This window comes from Diorhabda carinulata, chromosome 4 (assembly GCF_026250575.1).
Source record: "Diorhabda carinulata isolate Delta chromosome 4, icDioCari1.1, whole genome shotgun sequence".
NCBI lineage: Eukaryota > Metazoa > Arthropoda > Insecta > Coleoptera > Chrysomelidae > Diorhabda > Diorhabda carinulata.
Window position 1 is genome coordinate 15,096,191 of NC_079463.1, and position 20,675 is coordinate 15,116,865.

Sequence of the window (20,675 nt, forward strand, 5' to 3'; positions counted from 1 at the left end):
CCTTGCTGTTAAAAAATAATTGTGAGAATGGTGAAAAGACCATCTACTCTACATCAAATTCGCTGGCTACATCATCAGTTGAAATGTTGCCCTCAACTATTACTTCAACACCCGTTGTACCTGCTGTCAACACTGTCAACATACCCACTTTTAATTTCACCAATGCTTCCGAAAACAGACCAAGACCGGTGACTCGTATGGAATGCCATAATTGCACCATCAAATAATTGATATATGTACATGAATTGTTTTAAATATTAACCTGATGTTTATATAGACTATTTCTCTAGCCTAGCCTAATTTCAAAACGAGCATGATTTGTAACACTTCGTTTCCTATTTATTATAGTCTATTTTTATGAAGGAGAGAGTAATAAAATGATGAAGCATTCGTACTCCATAGGCGTATCACTTTGTTCAATATATAATTGAAATATTATATCTCCAGTATTTCTCCGGGTGGTTTTACCTAATTAAACTACTTCTACCAGCTGAAGATAAAAAAGTGCAATTTTTCATAAAATGTTTTGGGAAGAGCACTTTTTCATATTGCTTATATAATAGAAAATAGAAATAATTTTAATATAAAAACTCACCATTATAATCAGAGCTACTTATGAATCAATATTTACAATCATTTCAGTAATATTGTCCAACTCCTATATTTTTTCTTCTTTAACCATTTGATTTATTGCCTTTCCTCAGTTTTCAGGGTCCACATTATTCGAAGTATCCAAAAACAACTGTTTAGCATCAGTAATTTTGAAAGAATTATTTTCTGTAGTAACTTCTCCCTTTATCTGTACCTATACCAGTTAAATCCGGTTTAGTTCGCAATGATATGGTAGTCATCAATGCCGCAATTGTTGCATTTCTCTATACCTATATAGGGAACACAACGAATACAGTTCTTCCATTTGAATTTAGTCAAATCTTCTTTTAACCACCTACCTGGGTGTGGACAATTTTTATAAAAGTCTCGAGCTGTAACTTGTATTATCTATTACTATAATTCAATTCTGAGGAAGAAGATCTATCATTTGTTCGAACCATTCTCCAAACACATTCGTGTGCATGTCTTCATGGTAGTCGTCGTTACGAGTAGATTCAAAAGTCAATAAACCACCCTTAACAAAAGCGTTTAAACACCTGATGTGTACTATGACCATTCTGTGTCCTTTTGTTGATAATATGTATATTTGAGCCAGCCGACAACTTTTTAAAAAGTTGTCTTTGACTTGTAACAGTTTCATCTTATCAGAATTTATATGGTTCATGTCCCATTTGAATAAAATATATTTCTTATTTGGTTTTCCATTTCTTTTATAGTGCTTGTGTAATTTCTTCTCCATACCCAATATTGCTTCTTTTTATTCAAATAGACTTCCTTAAACGCTTTTTCTAGCGAAAACCTATATCTCTTAAAAGTTTCCATAGTGTCCTTCAAACTAGTGCAAGGTAATCCTTGTAATCTCTAGTGGTAAGAACTTTGACTTCTGTTGGAAATTCTCTTCTAGAGAATAACGCAGATACTCACCTTCGAATTTTTTTTTCAAACGATTTTCTATTTAAAATTCTTTTAATTAAAATAATGGATCAAGGCAGAAGAGACCAATCAAGAACCGAGAACTTGTATTATAACAGGTATGAAAATTTAGATAATACCAAGATTTTTCTGTAATAATATTTAAAACGACTGTACAAGTTTGGAATTAGAAATTGGGTTTTATTACTCCTTCGTACATAGACTATTGGAAATCGATAAAGATTCAAACATTTTAAAACCATATTGCAGAATAAATAAAAAAATCGTGTACACAATTATGGTTTTCTTTTTGGTAGACTCTATAGTAGGATACTACTACTTTGCGGGTCTAAGTGGAAAGGAAATCGATGAGTCATGGGCGTGTTGTGTTTTTTTTTGTAATGTAAAAAGTATAAATTAAGATAGTTACACGTTTATACTTTTGAATTAGGTACAAAAAGATTTATCTAAATAACCCTCTTGAAACGGTAGTCTATTGGGATGATAGTAACGTTAGTAAATAATTAAATATTATTGCATACAATTAAATGTTAACAGATAAAAGTAACCTTTATTCCAATCTGAGTCGTCTATTCATCAGTAGTACCATAGCCTAGCTTCACAACTACAGGCTCAATTTTAATTTAAATGCAATTATTAAGATTCTACATATTCTTTTTTTTTTTTTAATACACATCCGATACACGACCGTGAGGTTACATTGTTTGTAGCGTTTAAGCTACCATTAAACTAAACTACCTACCAATAACGGTATTGATAAGGCGTTTACTTTTTCCTGATGGAATTTTCCAACCTCTCTTCAAAAGCTTGATGTCACGGTATGTCCTCCATCCCACCACGTTTCTGTATTCTTCTATCTTTTCTTTGAAAGTATGTTGTTTTATTCACATATTTTATGCGCCATAAAGGAATTTTCTCTTTAAATACTTGAAATTAATCTCATGCAAAGCACGTAACAAAATTCGTTTTGAAATTTTTTGGTGGTTTTTATAAGATTGAAAAAAAAATTTTCTTTGCGGTTGGTTAACTTAACTTTGCTAGTCTCAGACTTTGAAGTATTGATATCGATTATTTCATCCCTTGTTTCGATTATTTTATACGAAGGCTACTACTTAAGTTTTGAGATATGCCAATTATGATATGAATATGTCAAATCTGACATGTCTATCATAAAGTTTGGCATTTTTATTGGTGGAATTACTCAAAACTTGTTGTCATACGAGTGCTATTTGAGGCATTTCAGATATTTGAAACATCCATCAAATCCCGATTATTTTCTATGACATCGACATGGGTTAAACCATTAGCAGTGTTATTGCAAGATTATCATGTGACATTCCGTGAGATTTAGGCATACTTGTGCATTAGTTGCATGGCATATATTCAATATTGTATGAACATTTGGACGTAGAAAAGATTTGTTCGCGTTGGATATCACATAATTTGGCAATGGCTCAAAAAAGCTCATGTCGATTGGTGCAAAGAAATGATGAGAAAATTCAATCGGGATGATTCAAAAAACATCTATATGATCATGACAGGCGACGAATCATTGATCCCGGAACTAAACAACAATCAACTGTATGGGTATTTCAAATCGAGCCAAGTCGAGACAAAACTTGTTCACACACGAAGCACTTAGAATCAAATGGTTGTCTGTTTTTTCGGAAAAACTAGACATATGTCTATGGTTCCATTGGAGTAACGTAGAACGATCGATTTTGAATGGTACACCAGCATTTGTTAGCCAGAAGTGTTCGAAAAAGCAGAATTTGGTACCCAATGATATCTTCTTATTCCCGCAGATCAAAAATAAATTGGGAGGTACATCAATCGGAATGGCAAAAATGGTTCGACATTTGGTTAAAACACATGCAAAAGTGTATTGATTTTAATGGAGAATAAAATCCTACATAATGTAACTACCGCATTCAAATTTTGGTCTGTGGGTCAAAGTCTTCAAGTACATTTTTGATCATGTTTTTTTCTCCAGGTGTCAGATTGTAATGTTTGTTGTGATACCTGGTTCACTATTACTATTGTCACTGTATTTATTGTCAACAAATTACTGCAATTAACATTTCTAATTATATGTGAAAAAATGTGATATATATTTTAAAAACACTGAAAAAAAGCTTTTAAAGCATACCAAACATAAAACTTGAAAATCATCTTCAAAATAAGCTTGAAACAGTAATGAATAAAAACTATTATTACTATGAAAAAAGCGTTGGGCCCTTGATGTACGTGAAGAATGGAACAAAGCCTCCTACGCTTTTTGATGAAAGTTTATTTTAAAAATTATTTTCAGCTTTTCAGTTTGATGTGCTTCAAAAGCGTATTTTTTAGTATTTTAAGCTGTCTTTCTCACTTTCTAGTTTCATATGCTACGAAAGCGTGTTTTTTTAACTATATTTATTCGAATATTTAGTTATTATATGCAAATGCAAAGAGAAAATTTGCAGTGAAAATTTCTGAAAAAAATTTGCCGATTTGGAATTTGAGACCACGACCGGAGAATCCGGAGGTTGACGCATTGAACTGGTGGGATATTCTAACAGTAATAAGCTTAGTCTAAAGAAGAGTTAAAAACAAACTCACGAGCTCACAATCCAACAAGCTCACAAACCCACATACAGGTGAAGCTAATAAAAACGTGTTAAAAATAATAAAAAAGTAGGAAACGTCTTCCCCTATTAATAAAAAAATATTTAGTTCTCTAATTTACAATCTTTAGTTTACCTGTTCAACGGCGATGTTGCCATGTTGTTTTATAGTTATTTACAAGCTCTTGTCTACAAATTTCAAACAACTTTTTGACAATAACACTTTTCTTCATCTTCTTCTCGCGTAGCTTTAATTTCCGACTCATCAGTGGTGTCATCTTTTATCTACTGTTGGAGAAAGCCTATAGCCATGCCGGTACCTTCAAGTTGAAACATACACGCTGACAATCTTTCATTTTGTATTTGTAATCTTCATTGCTTCGAAAAAATTTGAATAGTCTAGAAATAAACAAGTCGAATCAACGAAAGTCTGTTTGGAGAATAAACAATAAAAAAATTAATTAATTGAAAAAAATTATATACAACAGCGATTTTTATTAAACTACCCGATTGTATATTCTTTAGAGAGTCAGTAGAAGAAAAAGGTTTTTGTAAATTTGTAAGAGATTAATCAGTTTTTGTGAGATGCCTCTTATTTTTTCATCAGCTAATAATGAATCTCTCTCTTTTTGTCGGTATTAAGAGATTCAATGCATTCAACTATTTATAACAACTATTTTCTACAGGATTTTATTGGCCTTTACAATCGCTTTACAATGAGTCACTCTTTACAATTGAGGGGCTTGAAAATCCATCAACATTTGCCAATAGTTCGTAACAGATTCGTTCTTGCGCCTAGCAATTTGAATCTATTTTATTGGTCAAGGAGACAAGGCACATTTGATTTTCAACATAGCGTCAACAAGTTCAACAGGTAACCCCGAATCAGAGTTGGTAAATTTAAGAAAACGAGTTGTTTAACTAGCAAGTTGACCAACGTTTTCCGAAGTTCCGCTTAAATATGTATCCTTTGCTCGAATAAACTCATAGAAACTGGAATATTTCAAAGAATTACTTCCTTTTGACGCTCCTATTTACGCGCAATTAGGTGTAGAAGAGGATTAATTGGATGCCACCGATATATATAAAATAATTTAAAACACATGGATCTTAATGATGACGAAGGAAAATAGTTTTTCTAGTTTATTTTGTGTGATATCAAGATAATAATTTTTTAGGATACATTATAATAGGTCCGAACTTTTTGGTCGAAAGAGGCAATAATATAAAAATACAATGTGTTCCTAAAATCATCCGACAAACTTCAGGAGGTGATTTTTCATATGATATTAAGATGGGTCTTTCTTATAACAAAATTTCTTCAGCCCACTCCTTTTCGAGATATCACCCTTAAAATGTGACTGGAGTTTTTTTCCTAAAATTTCAGTAATGCTAGAAACTTGAAATTCTATAATTTTCGCAAAGGACTAACTGCGGATATTTTTTCAATATTCCTGTTACAGTATTATATATATATATATATATATATATATATATATATATATATATATATATATATATATATATATAAATATATATATATATATATAAAGGGTGAAATTAGCAACCCTTTATTTCATATCAAAACTTTTATTTTGAATTTTTTTTAAAACTAATAGCCTCAGAGAAGAAAAATAAACACAATAATTTATAATTTTTTTTAATAAATTGTCGTGTCGAGGATTGCCATACATTTTTAGAAAAAATAAACTCAATTTTAATCACCACCTTCTAACGGTGATCTCGAAAAGGGGTGGGATGAGAGAGTTTTGTTAAAGACCTACCTTAATTACATACGAGTAATCACCTCCTGAATTTTTTCGCATGAATTTAGAAACACCCAGTATATTACTGCATCATTAATAATTACGATTTCGGAATTTCTTTACAATATCAATTGAGGGATTCAACTATACGAGGTGTGATTATGAAATAACGAGACTAGGGCTGCTATAGAAAAAGTATGCATGCGTCAAAGTTTGAGCGTTTCAAGATGGCACAGAAGAATGATGATTTACATTCGGCTCACCCTTCCACGTCAAAACAGATGAAAATATCGAAGTCGGTAATCTTGTTCGATCTCTTCGTCGGCAAATTTTAATATGCGAAAAGTGTGTGTAAAGCTGGTGCCTGAAATCCTCATATTTGCATAACAAAAGCTCGTAACAATTTTTGTATTGACACTTTGAATGCGATTGAAAACTCATACTCATACTTATTGAAAACGGTAATAACGTATGAATCCAATCTGCATTGATAAGAACAAGATTTGAGTCTGTTGAAGCTGTTAAAGGAAAAACAGCACGCGACCTGAAGGAACTGACAAAAAAAGATTTCCTGCACTGTTTCTAACAATTGCAGATTTGTATGTAGCGATGTAGGGATAGAGGAGGAGTATATATTGAAGGTGATAATAAATAAATATACATAATATGGAAATAAAATGTTTTATATCACCAGATTCATTATTTAATAGCCAGACCTCGTACATCAAGCTGTTAAGAAAATTTTCGTTGACCTTATCACTTCATCATATATGAATCATAGAGTTAATGTTAAATATAGGAAGAGCACGAGGTATGGCACTTTGTTCAAGTGGGCTCGAATTGCCGAGAGAGAAAAAGAGAGAGGGAATATCACTATGCACTCTATAACTCTCTACGCATTTCTGGTTGGATCACCATGACGTCAAAGTGTCGAATAGTTGGAACGGGAAAGGAGAAGAATGATAAGATTTAACTTTAACATCGAGTAGAGAAAGACCGAAAGTGGTAAACCAATTCTCTCTCTCTCTCTTCCAATACAATTCCAATTACGCTCTCTCTATATTTTGAATTATCTCTATGATATTGATTCAGGATATTAGCATATTTTCTTGCGTTTTGTGAAACAAAGAGCTCATAAAAAAGGTTTTAACAATGTGTCACTAGTTTTACAATGTCAACAGTTGCAGTTTTTATTCAAAAGCATTCATTCCCGACAAATATTATAAATGTAGCAGTACTTTTATCAAATATTACTATATTACATTCATATAAAACTGATACATATTCAAATAGAAGATTAATGAACCAAAAATATATATAATCAGTTGAACAATATACAGTTTCAGAAGAACGTTCCTTTTTTATTAGTTTGACGGGATATTTAAAAGTAAAAAAGCAAAGGAAAAAGATTTGTGGTTGGCAAAGACAAGCAGGCTGTATGTGTATGTAGATAGTAAATGGTCAGATGGCATTTGGAAGTTATGGTCGCTCGCGACTGCATACCGCTTTGCAGTCTAAATCGCCGACAAATACAGGTACGGACTCGATGTAAATTTCAATCAAATGTAAACGTACAAGAAGTGAATGGTAATATAAAACAAAGAAGTGAAATTTGGAAACCGTACGGTCATTTTGAATATGATTACAAAATAATATGATTATTTCCTAAGATTTTACCTGACCCAATAGATGTTTGCGGGCTTATATTGTTCTTTTATAGCCATAAGCTGTACAGAAGAACAATAATAGAAAAAGGTTTTTGTTTGAGTAAAAAGGCCTTAACTTTACTTGATTAATAATTTAGTAATAAGTATCTCCTATCTTTCACTCATCCGATAGGAACTGCTTGCCCGACTGATGTGCTCTTGCCCTAACAAGTTGAGTTTTGCACATAATAGACATAGATAATAAGTACTATATATATATATATATATATATATATATATATATATATATATATATATATATATATATATATATATATAAATATATAAATGCATCAAAATGATCTTGATTTTAGGTCTCTTCTGTTTCAAACTTAGTTTTTTAAATAGTTTTTAAAAAAAAATAAATTTTGACGTATCGACTTCTTTAAATCTTTATCTTAAAGATATCAATAAATCAATATTATATAGTTAATTCAAAACATAAAGAAAGCGTAATTGGAAGAGAGAGAATTGGTTTACCACTTTCTGTCTTTCTCTACTCGGTATTAAAATTAAATTTTATCATTCTTCTCCTTTCCCGTTCCAACTATTCGACACTTTGACGTCATAGTGATCCAACCAGAAATGCGTAGACAGTTATAGAGTGCATAGTGATATTCCCTCTCTCTTTTTCTCTTTCGGCAGTTCGAGCCCACTTGAACAAAGTCCCATACCTCGCGCTCTTCCTATATTTAACATTAACTCTATGATTCATATATGATGACGTGATAAAGTCAACGAAAATTTTCTTAACAGCTTGATGTACGAGGTCTGGTTATTATATATATATATATATATATATATATATATATATATATATATATATATATATATATATATATATAATTGAAAGATGTAATAGTTTAACAACGTAATGTATTAGATGTAAAGAATGGCTTACATTTTTTTGTGATCTAACTAACCTAACCTAACCATACGTTAGCTTATGAGGTCTAAAGACGAATTAATGCAGAAATTCGATTTTCTACTAATATTGATTTTCTCTTGTGGGCAAACTCTGTTAAATATTTTAGCAAGTAGGAGGGGTTTTAAAATGCTCACATTTAGATTCATTATGCCAGAAATACTTGTCTTTTTTTAACCCTCGGTGATTTATTCCATCCACTAGCGCTAGTGGTAATAAACTTCACTTAGTGAATGATTACCTTTATCATACACTCGTGAATAATATAATTTATCACACACTATTATTCAACATAACGAACAATGAGTGATATTTGTCAGTAGAAAAGTGATTTATAACTGACTTCATAGATCTATATCTAGGTCTATGGAATGTTGAATATATAGAAATTATAAAATATGGAAAACTAATTGTTACAAAAAATTACCGTTACTGTGGAAAGAGGTTGAGATAATAAAAAATACGATACAATAAAATCAAGTTTCAAAAAGGAAATAGAAAAGATGACATACCTGTATTTATACGGTCTATGCTGGGCATAAGGTGTCATATTCCATTTTTTTTCTCTTAACAATATAAGCATCGATTACTACTACATATATATAATAAAAATTACTATATTTTATCTAAAATTATCTCCAGCCCAAAAAATGTACCAAGAGTAGTCAAACAAATCAAACATTTGACTTTTGGAATACTACGATATTTGATTTTATTTCTGAATTAAACATGGAAAGCTAGGTCAAATTTGCACAAAGTCCAAGGTTTTTCTCGTTTTTAAGTTACTCCATTTTCCAAGAAAATAAAGAGGGTAGAAATTTAATTCAAAAAATCCGTTTAATTTGGATAAGTTTACACCAGTGATTTAGGATACTTTGAAATATCAAACAGAAACACTGACACAAGTTAAACACTAACAACACCATACAATATTACGCCACTAAATTCATAAATAAAAAAGGACATATCCAGAGACACCAAACCCAACTAATGATATTCTAAAAAATATACTGTCTATTTGGATGTCAATCTTGGGTATTGACAGTACCACAATAACATAAAATTTAGACGTTAGAGAAATGGAATATGGGAAGAGCGAAAACTTGAAAAAAAAAACAAAAATATCAAGAAATTATAAGCGGAATATTAAAGAGAGGAGTGGTTTCCTATTGAAAACGTGGCAATGAAACACCAAAGTGGACTAACTTTAATATATTTTCCGAGCTTTCGAATACTTATGTATTCATCCTCTGGAAAATAATTAATTTGGATTTTCAAAAGTTTTGTGTGGTATTCTTGTAAAAAATTTTAGATTTTATAAGTTTCAAAATTCAATAAGAAACCGCTCATAATATAGCTGGCAAAGGCTTCTTTATAATTTATGTATATATTATATATACGAGGATGTATTGATATCTAGCTAGCCTACAATAGCTCCATGTATAAATAAAATATTGCATTACCATAGCAACCAACAATAACTTATTAGAAGTTTGACGTCAAAGAAGTAAACCAGAGTTACGCAATAAATTAAAAGAAAAGTTCTTGCTTCAGTTTTTTGGGATTGACATGGAGTAATCATGAATGATTTTTTGGATAAGGGTAGAATAATAACTGGAGATTACTATTCGATATTACTGACCACTCTATGGGAAAAAATTAAAGTGAAAAGACGCGGAAAGCTATCCAAAGCTGTTTTGTTTTTGCACGACAACGCCCCTGCACACAAATCTCATGTTACCAGGCAAAAAATTCGTGATTTAGGGTTTGAATTACTAAAACATCCCTCCTATTCACCAGATTTGGCTCCGTCCGACTATCATATCTTTTCTCAACAGTAAAAAAGTTTAAAAGGTCGTAAATTTTCTTTATCTGTTTTCTCTGTTTTCTCTGTTTTCTCTGTTTTCTCTGTTTTCTCTGTTTTCTCTGTTTTCTCTGTTTTCTCTGTTTTCTCTGTTTTCTCTGTTTTCTCTGTTTTCTCTGTTTTCTCTGTTTTCTCTGTTTTCTCTGTTTTCTCTGTTTTCTCTGTTTTCTCTGTTTTCTCTGTTTTCTCTGTTTTCTCTGTTTTCTCTGTTATCTCTGTTTTCTCTGTTTTTCAGTGCAAGAAGAAACATTTTTCTTGAAAGGTCTAGAGACGGTGCAGGTTCACTATAAGAAATGTATCTAATTAAGAGTAGAATATGTTGAGTAATAAAATATCTTGATATTGAAATTTTGTTTGATTCTATATGTATATGTATGTATGTATGTATATATATATATATATATATATATATATATATATATATATATATATATATATATATATATATATATATATAGGATATATTCTTAGTCTACTATAGAATCAAACAAAATTTCAATATCAAGATATTTTATTACTCAACATATTCTACTCTTAATTATATATATATATATATATATATATATATATATATATATATATATATATATATATATATACAACAACAACTTTCCTGGATAATGGCCTCGACGTATTTTGAATTAAAACTGGACGTTTTTGTCGATATAAACATCCCCAATGGGTCGCAACTGCAAGAATATGTAACTTCTCACTAGTTGAGTGGCGCCATCCTCGCATTCAACTGCGAACCATTGGTCAGGTAGAAATCTAGCTTTGTCGCCGATAATATAGAATTCAATGGTAAATGAGGTATGTAAAATGTCTCTAAATATTGATTTCTACTTTTCACCTCTGAAATAATTTCGAAATTCAATATTTCGAAAATGTATTCCGCCGTTCTTCAAACGAGAAAACAAATAATTTACTGGCTAATGTCTCGACGAATAATGAATTACAAATATTGATTTTCGATATTATTTCAGAAGTGAAAAGTAGAAATTTTTATTGTGATACATTTTACACGCCTCATTTACCATATTTAAATAAACCTTTTCGTAATACAGCTGACAAAGACTTTGTTCCCTGGCTAATACCACCAAAAATATTGAATTACATCTTTTCCGAACAGTGGAGCAAAACTATAGATATTCTTAAAGAAAACTACATATCAAATTGAAAAACAGTAAATCTACATCTCTATCTTTATATTATATTTTTTATAATTAAATGATACTAATAAACAGAATACATTATAGGGAGGACATCAAAACAAGAAAAAATACGTTAAATTATGAAAGTTTCAATCAAATTAAAAGTCTGAAAGTTGCAATTTTTCCAGTACCTACATGTTATCATTAGTTACTATTTCATTTTCAATTTATCCTCGTGATTTTAAGTTACATTTTTACTTTTTTTAAGACCGTACATATTTTTATTGAATTTTTTAATATGGTCATTTGTCACTTAAATTCGAAACAATTTTTAAAATCGCTTGTGGGTTCAATATCTGTAAACACTTAATTGTCTGATGTTCTTTATCATAGAAAGGAAATCTTTGTTTGATTTGGGCTACTCCTCAATGTAAAACTTTTTATATTTTCTTTAAAAATTAGTCAGTTTTCATCGACGTCCAACTCTTTAGTGTCGATTTTCAATTCAATTAAATGTGGTACCATTCCTCCAACATATGTCTACAATAACGGCAAATGGATTCGCACGTCATTTACATCAACAATTAATATTTTCTATTATTTGACATTTAATATATTCTTGGTTTGGTTTATCTTTTCTTCTGATGGTTCTAAATAAGCTGTTTCTATATAGCATTCTAAAATCGTCGCATATACAGTGTACATTTGATCATATAATAAGTGCAGCTTATAATTTTATTGCTGGAAGTTGTTCCAACAATCTATTCATGACATCGTTCAACGATAGCCATCCGGTTGGTACGGGATTTTTGGTATAAATCTTTAGCTGAGCTGTTGGCGATCGGTATCAAAGTTAGAAATGTACCTTTTACTTCATCGTTTATATTGACTAACCTCGCTATTAAAGCTAAGCTTGATTGTTGATTTATCAGTGCTCTCATATACCAATGAAAACTCGTTTTCTCTCAAATCTTTTCTCTTCAAAGGTTTGTCATGTACTACAATAGCACTTGGTTTTGTTCAGCTCATAGACATATTTTCAGCAGTTTTTGAATCTGGGCATACCGATATTATAAAATTCCTCAAATGTGAAGCAACATAAAATGCAAGGTTATGTTCCACAATGAAACATACTAGTTTAATTAAACCAGGTTTTGCCATGGTTTAATGTTGTGGCTCCTGTGATTTTGATGTTGATGCGAAGAAAAAAGTAAGCTTAGGATGCTTTTAAAATTTTTTTAAAATTTGCTTGGTGCTTTGATGATTTTTTATGTCATGGTAATTCTTGAATGCCGTATTTACGATTACAGTCATATGCAGAGCAGTAGACCTCTGTATTACCTTTTTTCTTTTTTACTTCTTCTAAGCCATCCACAACCTTTCGTCATGGATCCAAGAGTCAGTAAATTTTTACTTTCTTCTTTTTTGGGGATTTATCAAAATCTGACTCATAAATTTTTACTCAACTCATAAAGTAAATTAACAAAAAAGAGTTTAATCAGACTAATGCATGGACAAGTCAATTACATATATTTCGAATTGGCATAGCATTTGCAGGGACAAACTATTGACAGTACTTGTGATGGCCGGACTGCCCCGAAAAACACGATGTCATCGATAATCGGTCGAAATTGGCATTCCTAATGTCTCGCAAATACATGGAGAGGGTCGTAACCAATGACTAGTTTTGACGCTGTTACTTCGGAGCGGTGTAACGACTTCTTGTTCGGAGTTTCTCATCCGAACTGGAAACACAGCCAGCCAGCGCTGCTACTTGATTCATTCCGCAGTAGACGCTAACCGGCGATATCTTCACTTTCAATTGCGAACCACTAGGCAAATAGATCTCTAGCCGTCCACGGTGATATGTGAATTCAAGGATTAGGTAATATATATCAGGCATGCTCAGTCATTAAGAAACATAAACTCCTCGACGTTTCGGCTCCCCTTTGATGCCATTATCAAGAGAGGACTAGGGATAGGGTGGCTAATCGTTCATTGATAAGAAGTGATCTGATTCCTTGGAAGGCCAGCAGTGATTGCGTTAGTGTCTACGGTGTTCTCCATGGTATGCATATTTATTATTAATTTTTATTTCAATTTTAATAATTTTATAAATATTTTTTTTTGTTTCAGCTTAATATATATATATATATATATATATATATATATATTTCTTCAATTTGTTAAACACCAAAAAACAATAGAAGTAGTATTATATATTAAGTGCCTTGTACTAATTGTAGGGCAAACATATCAGTATTCAGAAAATAGACTAAGAGGTCATCAATACGATAAAAAAAATAGAAATGCATATGCGAACCATGAAATATCAAAAAAACAAATTAAATTATAAATATTCGAAAATTCTTGAAACAGAATCTGATACACGAAAAAGAGAATTTTAAGAAATGGTTCATATTCATAAGAACGAAAAAGCTGTAAATGATAAAAAAGATCAAAATAAGTAAAATTTATAGCTCTATTTTGTAAATTCTAATATATTTGAGATGTGGAAACCAAGGAAAAATTGATTTTTCTTATTGAAACAAAGTTCTAAGTTGATTTTATCCTTATTTTGATATTCATGGTGAAGGTGATCTATATATATATATATATATATATATATATATATATATATATATATATATATATATATATATATATATATATATATATATATAAATGGTCTGGCTTGTGATTTCACGATTTCACCATAAATTCTCCTCGAATATATAAAAGGTAACAGGAGAAATTTTGCAGCTGCAGCTGGGGCATATATAGCATATAATTTGCCATTTTTGTTGTTAAAAACATTTCCTCAACTACACAACTACACAGAACGTGTATTCTAGAACTAAAGCTAAAGAGAACAAACAACCCACTGTAATAAATAGAGGCCAATTCAATAGATAATAAGAATAAAATTCTTGGAAAATCATTAGAGCTCTTGTTTGTATTGAAATATCGTCATAATATCTAATTCAGTTTTTCATTTTGTTTTAAAATAGCACCCCAATATCTGGTTGAGTTTACATGTACAAATATTGCATGACAAATGTCTTTTGCCGAATTTAGCACACCACAAGGTCATCTACCAACTCCCTGGCCGAAGTTACTACCGTCCAGAACATATTGAAAAGAGGTACATATTTTCTATTATTTGGAAGGTTTTAGAATTATAAAAATAATTGTTTAAACACTGTTACAAAAATCGTGTAGGCCAATGTAATGAACCGCAACCATTAGAAATATCAGGATTTATTATTTTATCTTTTTGGTGAGGTTATAAATTGATTTCATTAGTGAAAACCTGTCACAGATCACGTAAACGTAAACATGGTCAAAAATTTTCAATGGTATTAATATTTTGTTGGAAATCCCTTCTAATACACATACAGAATGATTTTTATTCATATCCATATCAATGGATATGAAGCATTATGAATACCTCGTATATTTAGACACATAAAAAGAATCAAACTGTATTGAATCCAGTGATAAAAAAAAACTGAAACAAAAAGTTGATACGATAAACGAACGAATAAGTAAATATAGTTATTGTATTTTGGATATTGATTCTTTTTACGTATTGTTCCAGTGTGCTTGATCGATTCGGTGTAATAATCTTAAGGTAATTTATTAATAATATTATAAAATTATTTGTTTCTTGAAAATTTATACTGTTTTCCAATTTTTTATATTACATTTTTACAGTAGAAATAGATTTAATTGGAAATGAATCTAATAGGTTGTTGAAATTGTTTGTTTTTCAGTCGATTTTTTTTATCGGATAGTCATTTTCTTAACAGTTTATCATCAGAGGAAAAGCAAGAGTAGAATTGTCATAGGTTGAAATTTATTTTATACTTTAATATTCTGATCAGCTAACTGGGGCCAAAAAAAATTTGGAAGCACTGTAAAATTTTTTGTTCATCTAACTAATTGATATTTATTCCGATTTTTCCTTCGATTTTGGAATAGCGAACAATTAACGATGTTAAATTTACAAAAGAATACGCTTTAGGGTAACAGATCTTAAGGCAATTGCCATTTCGATTAATTAAACTGTAGATGTCTACCGTAATGGAGAAGTTTGAATTTTGAAAATGCAAGGTATCAATTTAAAAAGTTACACCCTATAAACTTTTATTATTAGAGTGACTCCTTTGTCTCACCTTGGACAGGGTGGTACATGTTCCATAATGCTGTGCCATATCAAAGTTACATTTTTTTAAATAAAACACACGTTAGCATTCATCAAATCTAATACAGGGTGAATCAAAATACTAATACATTATTTTTTCGTTTTTTTTTTTTTTTGAAATGAACCCCGTATTTTATGTGAATATCTAAAAGTACTACCAACATTCTTTTTTTCTTTTAACCATTTCCTGTACCTAAAATTATAAATTCTTGACATAATTTGATTTTTCTATGTAAAACAATGATTATATACCTATATCCAATTTTTTAACAATTAATTGTAAGTTTGATTTATTTTTCACAAAAATAATATTTGACAATGATATGACATGACAATAGGTAGAATATTGTTTTCTAATTTAGCGGCTTGGTACATTGGTATTTTGAAGGATTTGAACTAGGACAGAAATGAGTTTCACTAGTGATAAAATGATTGATATGATCCGGATATTGGTAGAATGCAACGGCGCGGCGGCAACCAACAATAGCAAACTTGGACATACTGATGTAGCGGTTCAATCGCACGAGTTCAGTTGATCATGAAAAGCAAAAAATTAAGTGAAGCTGATTTTGAAGACGACTAGCATTTAGTAGGTGGGCGTTACGAAAAGTTAATCAGTAGAAAAGTTTCTCGACTATGTTCTATTTGGAGATAAAGCCACGTCCACGTTTAATGAAAATGGTTGTATTTATAGTCAAACCAGATGGTCGTAGAATGTGGGGAGGTATTGTTGGTGAATACGTAGTAGGATCAAATTTTTTTGAAGAACATTCAAATGCTGAAATGTATTTAGTATGTATATATATATATATATATATATATATATATATATATATATATATATATACTAATACTCGTTTTTTCTTTGTATTTGCATTTGCAATGATAAAATGACAGTTTTCACAAATAAATCATATAGTCAACTCACAATTAATTGTTAAATGATTAATTAGTTATAGTACATAATCATTGTTTTCCATAGAAGAATCATCTCGAGAACTAATAATTTTAGGTATGCTTGATAAAAAAAAGAAGTATGCTGGTAGTAATTACTCACATAAAATACTCTTTGTGGAGAATTGGTTATAACTTTTTAAGCACTCTATTTCATTGAAGATAAGCTAATTCCAAATATGCAATGAAATAGAGTTTAGAAAGTGTAACTTGAATATGAAACACATTAAGATTTTTAATAATTTTGAAATATGAAGACTAATAATGGTTATAATCCCTCAAATTTTCTACCCATATGAAACATTCAAAACTTTTTAGGATTGGCTCTAAATTAAATTACATCAACGCTATAGCGCGCATAGACGAAATCCCTAAAAATGGAAAAGGGATTAACTGGTACTCCATTATATTAATAGAATTATTTTTGTATAATACTTTTGTTTTGCAATAGTCCATAAAAAATTAATATAAAGTAATTTATTCTATTAAATAATCGAAATGTCCATTATTTTCCAAACAGTGATTAAAGTCTGCTCTCAAACTCCAATCTATCATTATTAGAATCTTCTGTCTGTACTAATCTTCACGCGACTGTTATTCTGCTATTCACATTTTCCAAATATTTTAGAGCTAGATTATGCAAATCTTACCCAGCAAAGAAGCCTTAAACATTGAAAAAGACCTATAATTGAAAATATTTATAAGCAAAAACGTGTGATACATATATTGTTTCAATTTTAGTTTTAGTTTTTAATTTTAGTTTTTAAAACATGTATAAAATATACGTTTCCGCCAATTTCCGACTTGGCATCGACAATTTACACCATTAAATTGATCAATAAAAATATTGAGACAAAAATCTATTCTAACCACAAATAATTTTTCTTTAATTTGTATGGAGCATTAATTAAATCATTAGTAGTTTTATTAAAATGTATAAAATAGAATTATAAATGTTACTTCAATTGTATAGGACTTTTTTTTCATTGACACCATTCTTGTTCCTATGTATGTAAAACATTTCTTAAAATTGAATGTATGTTTCATATTTATTAATGCAGTTTTATTTTTTCAATTATTTTTCATCATTACAAGGTACAAGGTACAATATTAGATTTTAGTTGAGTCTCAATATTTCGATAAGGTATCGTGTCCTTCATGACTACACTTATAACATTAATTGAAATAATTGGACTGTTCTTGGGACAGTTCTTCTAGGTAGGTACATGTAGTAAGGAGAGTGTATTTCGTTTTGAAGTAAATATTCAGTTTTGCTCCTCAAATGATTATAGATTTAATGAAATAAAAAGTTTTATCGAATATTTTATTTATAATTTTTTTAAGATAATTATTTCCTCTTTATGCAGCTTTTGCTTTTTAAATAGCTAACATAGATGACATGAATTGAAGTTTCAATATCTTGTGTATTTTTTATATTATTCTTGTTTTACGATATAATATTATACGAAAATTTTTTATTTATGTTTTCAATTTCGTTCTTTGGTACAGCAGTAATGCAATCATCTACATGACGGAATATTTATGTGAAGTTCGCTTAAAACAGTTTCTGAAAGATCTTCCATAACTAATTGTTCTATAACCATGGATATGGATGCTCCCATAACATAAACGTTACTCATTGTCAAATTCGAAATATCATGTTTAGTTTGGTGTTTGTTCTATAGCTTTGATAAACCCGATTGAAGGAATATTATATCTGATGAATATATATTTATTTCGTAAGAAGTAATTTCTTTATGAACAAATATTCCTATTACTATTGTTAAAGATAAAGTAGTACAATTGAAGAATACACCTTAAAAACGAATTTTCAAAGCTATAGAATCAACATAGATTTGAGAATGAAATATATGAAAAAATTGATGTTGTCCTATGGGAGTATCCTTATCAAGTGTTATAGCACAATTAGTTATGGAAGATCTTCAGGAATGTGTCTTAAGCAATCTTACCAGGAATATTCCATTATTTCTTCGGTATGTAGATGAATAAAGTACTGCTGAACAAAAAAATTAAACTGAAAACATTAGTCAAAAACTCATTCCTTATCATAAAATACTCCAATTCACTACCGAAAGCGAACAAAATAATGAAATTGATTTTCTTGATGTCACATATAAAATTAATAATAACATAAGAACAGAATGGTACACGAAACCAACTTGGTCCTCAAGATATTTAAACTTCAATTCGTGTCATCCTATGTCATAATAAAGATCAGTGATGATAAGTGTGGCTGATAGATTTATCCAACTATCAGATCCTAAATTTATATGCAAAAGTTAAATTGTATTCAAAATAAATTGTTATCCTGAAGCCATAATACTACAACATAGACGTTCATAAACTTTCCTGAATTACCGTGAAGCCAACCTAAACTGACATTATTTTTGCGTAGTTGTTTAAGTCGGTACTATGTCAAGTATTTTGCCTGAAAGGCGCTCGCACGAAATTCTAGCTATAGTGGGTATTCGATACCAAAACCTAAAGTCTAACTTTAGCTCCTGTCGTGATTTTTTTACCATCTGTGTGTATTTTCCTTGATCATTTATATCCACTTTCCCAATATATCTTTCCATTTAACATCGTCGTGGACTCCTTCTAGATGCTGCATCACTGGGGAAATTCAGTTTTTTTCAGTATTAAACTCAAGTAGTTCGAGTAGTGCCTTCCGTGTGGAGATTCATGTGGATATTGATCTTCAACTTCTCCAGGTTGTAGTGTGCGGTAAAGACGTGTCGTGGTAGCTGATGTAATAGGCTAGCACTTCTCCAAAGATAGGAGTTCCGATAAATTGAGGTTCAGGGCGTCTGCAAGCGAACTCATGAGCCACGTCTGCCTGTCGAGTAGGTCTTGCAAATACATCTCTGGGTGAGATTATGCTGAACACATCGGAAGAGCATCTGCCGTGGTAGTGACGGTGAAATAGAGTAAGGTCGGCGATTTCAGGGTATGTTTGGGAGCCGAGCTCCAAATCTGCGAGCAATATTCCAAAGATGGACGGAGTAGTTGAGGATTATACACTTTTTTGATCTTAAATAAGGAACTGAGTTTTTTGAAGCTGTTCCAACAAGTAAATTTGTGGTAATGGTGATATTTTATGTCTAAATAGGACCCAATTTGATTGCTTCCATCCCACTCCAAAATTTTTTCAAGATTGGTATTGTTGTTGGTAATCTGTTGCTGTCTACGAATGCGCGCAGGGTACAGCTATATACAAGGTGTTTCTAAATTCATACGACAAGATTCAGGAAGTGATTGCTCATATGAAATTAAGATGGGTCATTAGTATAACAAAATGTCTACCCTTTTCCGAGTTATAACCCTTGAAATGTGGTGACTAAAATTCAGTTTTTATTTTTTTTTCTAAAATTCCATCGAAGCTAGATATTTTAAATTCTGTAATTTTTGGTGAACTCGCCAAGGAATAACCACGGGTATTTTTTTACTATTCCTGTTACATTATACGGGGGTGAAATTAGCAACACTTACTTTATTTCATATCAAAACATTTTTTCAAGATAAAATTTTATGAAACAATATTATAACTTACAATCCTTGTTTTATTGAATTTTTTATTTATTTTTATATTTTTTCCTAAAACCAATAGCTGCAGAGAAAAAATAATAAACATCATAATTTATAATTTTATCAATAAATTGAGTAGAAAACAGTAAATATGTAAAATATAACACGATTCATAAAAAATTCTGGAAATAACCATCTCTTGCAAAATACATGAAGGTAGCCTACGTGTCTTGGATTGGCGTACACGTTCAAAGATTTGAGGTGTATTTCCTATAGTATCACACGCTAATTGAATTCGATTCTTCGAATCGTAACAACTAAGGGTGTCATGTAGACTCATGATTTTAGGTTACCCCACAAACAGAAATCACAACTTGGAGATCGAGAAAGCCAATGTTGGGACTC

The 20,675-nt window shown here is 30.5% G+C and overlaps 2 protein-coding genes across 2 annotated transcripts in view; one reads left to right on the top strand and one right to left on the bottom strand.

Annotated features, from left to right (window-relative positions):
* Positions 1–9,098, bottom strand: part of LOC130892419 (uncharacterized) — a 32,038-nt gene extending 22,940 nt beyond the window's left edge. Inside the window, exon 1 of the mRNA XM_057797836.1 lies at positions 9,061–9,098. Within this exon, the coding sequence (XP_057653819.1) occupies positions 9,061–9,098 (38 nt within the window). The remainder of the gene's footprint in view (positions 1–9,060) is intronic.
* Positions 9,099–15,059: 5,961 nt separating this feature from the next.
* The window catches only part of LOC130893169 (vitellogenin receptor), a 98,318-nt gene continuing 92,702 nt past the window's right edge, over positions 15,060–20,675 (top strand). The window contains exon 1 of the mRNA XM_057799048.1: positions 15,060–15,197. The gene's annotated coding sequence lies outside the window, so the exon portion shown is untranslated. The remainder of the gene's footprint in view (positions 15,198–20,675) is intronic.